We start from the raw sequence: 12,353 nt of genomic DNA on the forward strand, positions 1-12,353 counted from the left end.
CTTGGTGTAAACAGTCTTGTTACCTTGGCTACATATTCTGAAATGCTTACTTTTTCTATCTAGAGTTTTCAGGTTTAGCAAGTAAAAACAGAAATAAATTCAAATTTAACTGGGAATCTTCTATTTTGGCAACTCTACTTTTAACTTCATCAGAAAATAGTACGTATTGTTTAATGCTTATTTATAGATGATATCATTTTGTATTTGGTGTGGCAGAAGATGATTATTAGTAAAAATTTTTCATCTTTAATATTGGCCTTTTTTCTTTAATGAACATCCTAAATCCAGTGCTTAATAACTTTGGAGACACTTTTTTAAGGGGAGTAAAATTCCTTTAGAATATAAGCTTGTATGTCTATTTATCTTCATGAAAAGTAAAGCAAAAGAAAAATAATTTGCTTGGAATTCTTTATGTTGTTTTAGTTGGCATAACTAGCAATGCTGTTAATAACTCAATTTATTTTGTTCTCTTTATACCCTGAGCAGCTCTTTACTTGAGTCTTTTACTGTATAAACGTCCCTTCAGTTATATAATTTTCCTGACTACCCCTCGTAGAAAGAGAATGAGTTTCAGAGTCAGCCAGATGGTTGTTCAGATCTGTTATGCCACTCCAAGGCTTTGGTGAAAAAGCTTGGACATATAACCTAATTATGCTGAGTCTCAGTTTATACATCTGTGATAAAAAGAGGGTGTTGTGAGGATTAAATTTAGAATTATAACTGGCATATCATGAGCACTTAATCATTAATTTTCCTTTTCTTTTTGTTTTTACTGAACCCTTATAGTCAGTTTTTGTAATACCTTTTGATGGCTTACAGCAAATTTCTGCATTGCAACATAATTAAACTGAATATATTTTATCTTTCCTACCATACTAAAAGATTCTTGTGTGCAAGTGATTCCATAGCATTGGGTATATTGTATATGTACATATTCATTCAGATGTGGTGATATGGGATGGGAGAATAGGGGTTATATCTCACAAGTACCTTCATGAAATTATATATCCTTCCTCTTAAAGTCCTAGAGGAGATTAAAATACAACTTTTCAAAATATCATAGAACATGACTCTATTAAGATACTCTTTCTATCCAATGGGGCATTATCTAACTTGGACAGATTGCAGAACTAAATGCATATTGAGGTAAACTTTCAGGAATTACAGTATGCCAAACACATTAGTTAAAATGCACATACCTTTTTAGCAAACCCACTAAAGCTAACAATCAGGAGTTAGTTTCAAATGACTATTATTATATATTTCCAAGCATCATATACTTCTAAGCATCATACACATAGAAGAACTGATACCCACTGGAGGAACCCTAATTTCAAAAGTCTTCGCCTGGAATAATACTACTTTATACTTTAGCTTTTAAAATACTTTAAAGTAGGCCGGGCGCGGTGGCTCACGCCTGTAATCCCAGCACTTTGGGAGGCCGAGGCAGGTGGATCACGAGGTCGGGAGATTGAGACCATCCTGGCTAACACGGTGAAACCCCGTCTCTACTAAAAATACAAACAATTAGCCGGCCGAGGTGGCGGGCGCCTGTAGTTCCAGCTACTCGGAGGCTGAGGCAGGAGAATGGCGTGAACCCGGGAGGCGGAGCTTGCAGTGAGCTGAGATCGCGCCACTGCAATCCAGTCTGGGCGACAAAGCGAGACTCCGTCTCAAAAAAAAAAAAAACAACTTTAAAGTACATTATCCTCTCTGACTTCACAATCACTTACATGTGAAGTTAAGTATTACTAGCTGCATTAAATTAGAGTAGTAGAAAAGTACGTAGTTCTTCATTTAGTCTGGAGGCAATATTCCAGAAGAAAATACCAATATATTTATATGTCATCAGTGTATCTAACAGCAATTTAAATACCACTTTTTACCCATCAGCTATATTTCTCAGAAGAGTGATAGAAAAGCTTCCTACTTTTGTTTCTCCTGAAATTCCAATCTCTCTCTCATTCTCAAAAGATAACCACACCTCTTTATTTTCTGAATTAGTTGAGACCATCCACTGTGAGCTCTTTTCCTTTCCTACCTCTGCCTGTCAAAGTCACCTGTCCTCCCATCTCTTCAGCCTGTCTCCTCCCCATAAGTCTATTAGCTACCTGCTGCTGCTCCTTAATTCAGTCATTTCCCGTTCCCTATTCTGGGGACTTGCTCAGTTTTCTTATTAAAATTTACATATTTCGGCCGGGCACGGTGGCCCATGCCTGTAATCCCAGCACTTTGGGAGGCCAAGATGGGCAGATCACCTGAGGTCAGGAGTTTCAGACCAGCCTGACCAACGTGGTGAAAACCCGTATCTACTAAAAGTACAAAAATTAGCCGGGCGTGATAGCAGGCACCTCTAATCGCAGCTACTTGGGAGGCTGAGGCAGGAGAAACGCTTGAACTTGGGAGGCGGAGGTTACCGTGAGCTGAGATCGCACCGTTGCACTCCAACCTGGACAACAAGAGCGAAATGTCGTCTCAAAAACAAACAAACTTTTTTTTAGTATTTATTGAGCTCATTATTGTTTCTTTATTTAAAAAACAACAACAAACGAAACCCCTCAAACTGTAACTCTCTTTTATTTTAGTCTTCACAGAACTAATCAAAACAATGGTTTGCACTCATGGCTATGGTGTCCACATTAATTCCCCAGTAATTCCCTGCAATCTACTTCTACTTCAGTACTCTGTAGGAACTGGTATCTGATAGGTCACATACAAATCATCAGATCTACATGAACTTTCATCAAGTCTTGGCCTCTTTGAGTTTTTGATGTTTGAAGATAGTATCATTTATCCTGTCCTCTCACAATTTTTAAATATATAACAGCTTTATTGAGATATAATTTATGTATCACAAAACTTAACCTTTTCATGTATACAGTTCAGGGGCTTTTTAGCATATTCACCAGATTGTTCAACTGTCACCACTGTTTAATTCCAAAACATTCTCATCACCCTAAAAAGAAACTCCATTCTCATTAGCAGTCACTTTCCATTCTATCCTACGTCTGGGCCCTTGTAACCACTAATCCCCCCCCCTTTTTTTTTTCTTTAGGTATGTCTATTCCAGGCATATTATACAAACAGAATGATACAATATATGATCTTTTGTTACTGACTTTTTAAATTTAGCATAATATTTTCAAGGTTTATCCATGTTGTAGCAGGTATCAATACTCCATCCTTTTATGGACAAATATTCTATTAAATAAATATACCATATTTTATCTATTCATGAGTTGAAGGGAATTTGGGTTGTTTACATCTTTTGCTATTATGCATAATGTTGCTATGAACAATTATGTACAACTTTTTGTGGGAATGTAAGTTTTTATTTCTCTTGGGTATATATTGTACCTTGGGTGGAATTAATGGATCATATGGTAATTCTTTGTTTAACCTTTTCCAGAAGTCTTTTGGACTTCTATTACTGTGCTCTCCTCACAATTCATTGTCTTCTTTTTCACTATTTCCTCATCTTGTCTCAAGAAAATATTCTGCAGTTTGAGGTCTTAACTCTTCCTCTCTCTGTGGTGTCTTTACCAACAATCTAATAAAATCCCTTTACCTTAACTATTCATCTATGTCTTACTTTTGGGAATCTGTTGTCAGTGGGATCACTCTGATCACCCTCAACCTAGAGCCCTGCGTTATATTTACTATCTACTAAAGTAATCTTCTCAATAATAAATAAATAAATAAATAAAAATTTTTTAAAAAAAGAAATCTTCTCTTGGTTATTCTGCCATCAGGCAAACAACATAATCTTCTGTCCAGTGCCTGTGTTTTATAATCTAATTTCCTCCCTTTTAGTAGTGACACAGCTGTTCTTTCAGTTCCTTTCAGCTTAAAATTTTGAAGTCTTCATTGACTCCTGCTAGCCTTTACCTCATACCCATTTATGAAGTTGTGCTAGCTCTTCTTTGACAGTACCTCTCATGATTCTTATTTCGAACTAACATGATTCATGTTATTCTTATCTCTTATTTGGACAGTTGCACATACCTTTTTACAAGTCTTTATACCTCTGTCTTGTCTCACTCTCTTCATCCCTTATCTATCCTTTACAACATGACTTCAGTATTGTCCTGGGCCAGGCTTATTTTATTGCCAGATTTCAGCAAAGTTTGTTCTTACCTGCTATATAACATCAAGACTCTTAGTCATTTATTGTTTAGTTATATCCAATAATTAACCCCAACCAATCTTGTCATCCTGTTTTACTAGTTCGTAGACTAAGTGTATGCTCTATCCAAGATCAATTATTTTCTTTTCACTATATATAATCTCACATTTTCTTTGTTCCTACTTGGCATGGCCTTCTGTCATCTCCACGAGATGATTGTCATGTAAGTCCAGCGCAAATATTATATCCTTCATAAAAATTTCAATGAGCTTCTCAACAAAAAATAATTTATTCTACTTGTGAACTCCTGAAGCGTTTTTAAAACATTGTTTATGGCCTTTTGACATTCATCTAGATCTTTCTTATTAAACAATAATCTTTTAAAGATAGAAACAATGTCATATCACTCCTTCTACCTCCACAAGTGTGCAGTGCTTAGTTCTTTGCTAGGTATATGGGATATAGTCACAAACATTTTTAAGGTCAAATACTTTTATGTATTTTATTCTTCCAAATATTTTCCCAAATACTACTTCTCTTACAGTCTTACTTTTAAGTTGAAGAGCATATTGAGAACAGAGGATTCAAATAATAGTTTACATTCAGATATTGTAGTATAATTTAGTAGCATGTATTTTTCAGTTAATATCTGATATACTGGTTGAAATTATAGCAATATAAAAGTAATGAGTTTTCAATACATATCCAAACAAAAGATGATATTGGTCTCATAATGAAAAAAAAAAAACCTTGCTAAGGTAAGTGTAAAACAAAAAGTAAATCCAAAATCTATTTGGGAAAAATAATCAAGTATTGTATAGCAGAAAGAAAAATAATCAAAATAATGCACAAAAACTATTATAGTTACTGGAACATGTCCCATGATAAAGAGAAGTTGTAAAATCATTAATTTTAATAAAATCAGTCCTATTTTGTCTTTACCTTTCATACCTCAGAATTTTAAAGTTGGACAGAATTCCTTATTATGTATTTAAAATTATTGTAGATAATATTAGGATATTACATTAGCAATTTATTACCATTAGCAATAGAATAGTGAAGAACATAGAGCTAGGACTATCAGGCTACTTTGTGTACTGCCCCCTGTAGAATGCTGACTCTGAGGAAGAGAATGTGTTCTCCCTATTAAACTCATTCTACATCTGAAGAAACAAAACCTGTCTTAGATATTAGTTACTGTTAACTCACAGGCTTATTTCATAGAATTTCTGAGGTCATCTGGGGCTTTGGAGCCATAATAGAATATACTGAATATTGGGTTTGAACCTGAACCTTGAAGAATTTATTCTCACTTCTGAGGATGACTTGAGGATCCATTCCATCACACATTCAATATCCTGATTGTCTCTCCTTTGTCTCTCATCATGAGATATAAGCCAAAACCACTCTGACATTTGATGGGTAAATAGGATGCTTTGCAAGTAATTACTCATACTAAAGTACCCTTATTAGAGTATAATATTATTTTATAATTACTATACAATAAGTAGTCTTAGTATCTCAATTTGGCCTCCATAGTGATGTACAGTATAAATATAATATATCCACAGATTAATTTTCTAACTTTATGTAAAATATACTGTAAAAATATCTTTTTAAAAATATTTTTTAATAATTAGCTTTTTAAACAAACAGTCTAATTATGTGTCAGGATGGAAAAATAGAAGGTCAATAGCTACAGATGCATAATTTTACTCTGATAGATTGCTATTTGAAAATAGGTTATGCCAATTAGATGATTAATTTTCTTCTATTAAATAATATTATGAGACTTCAGATTACATTTATCAGTATATTCTCTTTAGTGGGAGCATAATATGAAAAAAGGCCAAACAGAATACGAATTTATATCCTTTCTGGAAGGATCTGAATATACTTTTTATCAACCACACTTGGGAAAATAATTAGAAAATTAAACTCTGTTTGAAAACTTATTTTATGTTTCGTATTCAAAGTAACATGTTGAAGACATAATGTGTTAAAGGTTAAACTATATGAATATGAGGAGCAAAAATCTGGATGTCCTGCTGGCAATTTTTTTTGGTTCTGGTTATCTGCAAAGTATACACCCCTTGTCAGTATAACTAGGGAGTGACTGTGTAAACATTCTTGTTTCGCCTGTTCCACATAATCGTTTCTTGTATCATATTTCTTCTGACCTCGCTATCTGAAACCAATTACAGGAGATCCATTTGGGCTGCATCTATTTTCATAAGAAGCCTAGGCAACAGTGTTTTTCTCAGAGATGAATATCAACATCAAATATGCTTCTGAGTGCTTTGTTATTTATGTTTCAGAGAGATTTTGTAGCCTTCAGCTCTCAAGAATGTGTCACGCTGTGCTGTTTATACATTGAAGATATTAATGGGCGTAGATGTCATTTTTCATTTTAATGTCTCAAATGCAACAGGCTGATAGGTTAAGCATTCCTATTTTTATGGGGAGAGATATGACTGATGTCTGTTTTTTCCCCAAATATACATGTATTTACTTTGAAAAAAAAAGTTATTTATAAGCCATAGCATACTCAACATTTTTTTGTTTTACTGGGTATTTCTAAGCTATTCTCAAATAATTTTATATTTGGTGAAAGTTTTCAGTGTTCTTCAGTGGAAAAAAGTATTTATCTGACAGGTTACCAAGCATTTTTATCCTTAGTTAATTATCACCATGACCTACTCATTAGAATTATTCTGTGAGGTTCATAACTAGCATAAAATTACTACTAGTGAAGAAGTATGCTTGAACTTTGCTTTTCGTACAAAAATTTAGTTAAAATTGCACAGTATGAGTTAGGAATGATGTTTTCAGTAAGTATTTCAGAGAACAATGCACTAAATTATGAAATATGTGCATTCCCACATCTCTGCAGTCTAACAAAATGTTTACCTTTAGTGTCTTATACAGATTATTTCTTTTTTTCAAATTTTTAAATTTAACCTGATTTCAAATTTTAACTTGTCTTATCTTAATTTTCTTTAGGTTTCCTAAAATAGGATAACTTCATTAAGTAATGTGCACCCCTAATTAAAAACAAATGTGTTTTTGGAAACTAGATATGGTTTGGCTGGCTTCGAAATCTCTTTCTTGTTTCTGATACATTGGAAACAGACTCAATCATTATGAAAGGAAATTTTGTAAACAACTTTTATTTTTGTTCTAAATTAATTTTTGTGGGGGAGGGTGACCATATAAATGACTGGATGGCTTAGAGAACTTTATGAATGGCCCTGGATTTAATCTTTTGTTTGTATTGAGAGAAGTGGCAAGTGATTTTTAAATTAATATTTTGTGTCATTTGACACCTAACACTTTATATTGATGGAAGTGTTTTATCTAATAATCTTTCATTTTTTGAGTAGCTATAATAATTAATTGCAAAGATGAACTAAATGTCTCTGAGCAATTGTTTGCTGAAATTCAGTCTTAAAGTGTTATCCAGAATACTGGAAATAAAAATGTCATATGATGCATGCAGTGAGAATGCAAACTGCCAGAGCTTTCTGCTTATGAGTTTTAAATCATTCCTGATCTCCTGGAATTGTTTTTTGTTCTCCCATCTCTTATGCTTACTATAGCAATCTCTACTATACCAAGAGAATGTTGAAATAGGAAAGAAGTTATTTTTCCTAAGAGTTTGTATTAAAAGATGATCCTCAGCTATTTTGGAGAGAACTATAAATGCATATGAAAACCAAAATACTTTAAAAGTAGAAGCATTTTTTTAGCCAGCTATCCTGTGATATTTCATTACTATTATCACTCCTTTCCTAACAGTGTAGGTGTATGCTTTTGACTAGTGATACTTTAATGAGTGAAACTTGTAATATATTTAATTTTCTAGTGTTTGTCTACAGACGTTACATAACATTGACATATTCCATTGATTACATGGGTTTTGTTGAATGAATATAACAGAGGGTGGTAAAATGGATGGGGTCCCAAGCTTGGGAGAGAAGAGCCAGAGTTTTTGACCAGGATCTGCTACTGCTTTGTGACTTCAATCAAGTTATTCTAGTATTGATTCTTCAGTTACTTGTTTGAGAAAGGTAGGCTAGGCAGTTTCTAAGGCCTTGTCCAGCTCTAGAATTGTGCAGTTCTATAGTAATAATTGATCAGATAATCAGGATGTTACAAAAGTTTAGAGTGCCATCAAGCATCAGGGAAGTATCAATATATAATGAAATCCAAGTTAAGGATGATGGGGGCAGTAGCCATAAAAACAATATACATTCTGTGATAGTTGTTCTATTCATTTACAGATTCAAAACAAAATGGTTATATTGTTGTTTTCCATGTAAAGTCTGAAAAATGAATACGCTCTCTTTACTGGTGAAGAATAATTCATTATAATGTCATATATTCTCCTTTACTAGAATCTTACTCATTGCCTACTAATGATTCCTTTAACAGAACAGAAACAATATGGCACACTGGAATACACTCAGGCCTGGAAGCCAGGAGACCTTGAAAACAACATTCATAAATTGCTTTGTGATCTTGAACAAAGCAACTGACTATTCTAGGTTTCGTTTTTCTTATTTGCTAGAATGAAAAGGTCAGATTAGATGATTTTTAAGATTGCTTTTAGTCCTTGTCATTCATGATTCTAAGATCCTAAACAGTGTTCATTAAAATTTTTTAAGAATAATAGATAACTACATAATTTAATATAAATTAAGGTAATAGGTATACAAAATAAACTCATCAACTCAAAAAGAAAAAAAAAACTACATGAAAACAATTAGGCATCAACTGGAAAAATAATTGAATGCATTTTTATTTTGAGAATTTCAGAGACACAGCCTAGGACACCTATTGTAATTTCCATTTGGAAAAATATCATTTGTAGTCACTTTATAAGTTATAATTTAAATAGGAAGGATATATTATTTAGAATATTGAACAAAAAGTTTCAAATAGTCTTATGATAATAAAGTAATTATGAATTTTTTTTTGTTTTTTCAAACTGAACTCTATAATAAATTCCCTGAGTTCACTGGAATGTGCCATCCTTAGAAATATTTAGGTTAATTTGTAATGACTTGAAAAGTTAAAAAACAACAACAAAGATGATTATCGTGAGTGAGTGTGTCTCCAAATGTAAAAAGTGTGCTTTACAAACTATGCCAGATCCTGCTATGGGAAGACAAATCAATGTTGTTAGGAGATGGTGCTAGTGCATTCAGTTTGTTTACTTTGGTTTCTATGTCTGCCTGCCTTTCAGAAAACTTGCTTGGAGCCAGACTGTAGCAGCCCTCTCTGTCTTTTCATAATTGATCAGGGGATGACTGCCTTCCCTGAGGGTTAAGACGTGGCAACTTTTTCTGTTTGCTCAGCATCTCAATGCAGTAGTTCAAACATTGTTCACACCAGCTGGCAGTGTAATGCCATATGCACATCTTGTCAAAGCAACTGTTGTCATGGATACTAGAAACTCTCTTAAAAACCAGATCATTGATTACAATCAAAATTGTACTTTTTATCAACTGAAATTCTTGATTATTATAGAAGAATATTAATCCAATAATGTTTTCTCATTGTGAAAAATGTATCTTGTATTCAAAAGCAGTAAATAACATAGTAGGCCAATGATACAGGTTAGTTTTATGTCTTGAAAAATTTCCCCATTAGTGTTCATTGAACTCAGTTGTTGAGAGAGAAAATGATTTTTTTAAGAGACTCTTGAAAGTTTTTGTTAATTAGTTTATACTCCTACCTTTAGAAGAATTTACTGTGCATTTTTGGTCTATGGCACTAGCTTTTACATGTTAAGTTTATATAGTACATTTACTGAACTGTTCCTCCTCCACTAAATGAAATGCTTACATTAATTTCTTATGTTAAGTTTTATTTTCCTAAGTGGGAAAGAAAACATAAAAATAAACGAAAACATCTTCTATTTTGATTGGTATTCTGTCACACATAGAAACAAACCTGATTGGTTGAGTGGTAATTTCTTTGTTCTCTGATTTTGCTAAGAATGCAAATGAAAACCACTCAATTTTATTTGGCATTAAAACTGCACTTTATTTTGTCAAAGGAGAGGTTTCCCCTTGAATTGTAAGTACAAAAAAAGTGTTTTTAATCTTTAGTGAAAATCCTTATTAATTCACTTTCAAGATAATCTGATGTTGATTTGTCAAATTTAATTACAGCTTCCGGTAACACTTGAAGTCTACTGCTTTTGCCTCAAAATTGTAATATGAAAATGCAAATTGAATGATAATTTAAAAGGGAGTGGGCATTTTAGTTGAACACTCAAAGACAAGTTCCTTGTGGAAATGAGTTTATTGATGCAGTTTATGATTTTTATCCTCTTTAAGCACTTTAAACAAATTAACTTTATTTCCTGCAGGATTGCATGTTTCTCTGTGATTCTGAGTAAAGTTATATATGTGTGTTTGGCAGTTTTTTTTTTCGTATTAGAAGATAAACAACAATGATTCTCTCTAGAAAGGAATATGGGAGTTCTTGTACATTGAATCCTTTTACTGTTAACCAAGAGATAATTGATAACTTTCAACAAAATATTTAGGTATGGTTTCATTTTTACTTCTAGGCTCTCCAGGCAGCAAGACAACTTCTTTTACAGCAGCAAACAAGTGGATTGAAATCTCCTAAGAGCAGTGATAAACAGAGACCACTGCAGGTTAGTAAAGCACTCCTGTCCTTGGGGTCTTATTTTAAAAGATGTTCATAATGATAACAGATGTGCAGACCTAGTTGTATATATACAGGAAATTATTACATTTGCATATGTAGGTAATTTTAATTCATAAAGAGAATTCATTTTATCTTCTTAAAAGAGAAAAAAATAATATTCTGTTGGCATACATTTTAAAAGTTTACAAGGTAACTCCTTGCAAAAAATACATAGGAACCATATTTGGTGTATACAGGCTTAAAGAATTTTGCATAAAACCCCCTTGTGGGATTTTTTATGCATCCATAGGTTGAAATGTAAAATTTTTTTCTTAAAAGCAAAGTTATAGTAAAATGGTGTGGAAGGAAACAAAGAAGTCTTAGACAACCCTTCCGCAGTTGTATCCAAGTGACAAATGCAGAAAACCTCAAGGATTGCCAGAAAAACTGTTTGAGTTTGCCAAGGAGTTATTGCTGTTACTACAGTTATAAAAACACATTCTGGAGTTTGTTGTCCTTACTCACTATGTTTGTCCTGTGAAACTGATAGTATGTATGTCTTTTAAAGTAACTTTTGTTACATAATATAATCCTTGTTTTATGTAGTCTTCTTAACCAAAATATGTAGGACATTTTCTTGGGGGGGAAATATTTCTAAGGTATATTTTTTGACTGTTTGGAAGGTAAATTCTGGAGTTCCATACAACATCTCTCAAAGTGTTCACCAGTTCTGTTGAAAGATAAGTAATGCTTTTTCCTGAATCATGTGTTACATACATTTCTAATAAGGCAAATTTAGTTTTTTTAAGCATCTCTTATGGCTTTATTTTAACAAAAAAAAAAAATTTTTTTTGTGGCCCAGCTGTCTGTGTTTATTTTCAGGTGTACTTACAGATGTTAGTAACTAAGTCTTACATGATGGCCTTCTGAAGCTTAGTTTGTATAAGAGAGAAGTATAAGCTACTGATTTATACAATCCAAAAATTAGTTATTACCTAAAAACTGGATAAAATGTATGGTCCCTAAACAAATTTAAGATAAGAATAGATTTTCCTGGTAACAAAGTCATTTGTGGAGGGTGGATGAGAAGAAGAGGGACTTGGGGATAAGGGATGTTTCAACAGAGAACAGATGTCTGCCATGACTGGAAATGAAAGTTTTATTTAATCAGCCTGAGTTTAAGATTCTTTTCAATTTTTTTCTCTTTTAAAAGCAATTTCACGTTCCTTTGTTTTAACTAATGAATAATTCTGTGTCACTTTCCTCACCATCATATTCTTCCCCAATTTATAATGGGAGCGTAGGTGTAGTATTTCCATGGAGTTATCTGATTCCATGAGAGTCTCTTCATGCATTTACATGACAGAGAAAAATTTACATAGAAGTCACAGAAGATAGCAAATGAAATGTTTATCCTCACTATGGCTTCAGAGTGGGAATTTTGCTTTCTTGTTGGAATAGAAAAGGAGAATTAGATGCTGGCAACATAAGCAAAAGATAGGAATGAAGTTACTGTTTTGAGTGTCTAAAAAACACTATATATTTTCCTAATTCTATTTCA

At 32.9% G+C, this 12,353-nt stretch overlaps 1 protein-coding gene across 8 annotated transcripts in view; it reads left to right on the forward strand.

Annotated features, from left to right (window-relative positions):
• The window catches only part of FOXP2 (forkhead box P2), a 592,983-nt gene that overhangs the window by 421,920 nt on the left and 158,710 nt on the right, over positions 1-12,353 (forward strand). For all 8 annotated transcript variants that reach the window (XM_038004457.2, XM_073009292.1, XM_073009288.1 and 5 more), the window contains one exon: positions 10,710-10,799. In XM_038004457.2, coding sequence (XP_037860385.1) covers positions 10,710-10,799 — 90 coding nt within the window. Of the gene's footprint in view, positions 1-10,709; positions 10,800-12,353 lie in introns of those variants that run through there.

The sequence above is a fragment of the Chlorocebus sabaeus genome, chromosome 21, assembly GCF_047675955.1.
Source record: "Chlorocebus sabaeus isolate Y175 chromosome 21, mChlSab1.0.hap1, whole genome shotgun sequence".
Classification (NCBI taxonomy): Eukaryota; Metazoa; Chordata; class Mammalia; order Primates; family Cercopithecidae; genus Chlorocebus; species Chlorocebus sabaeus.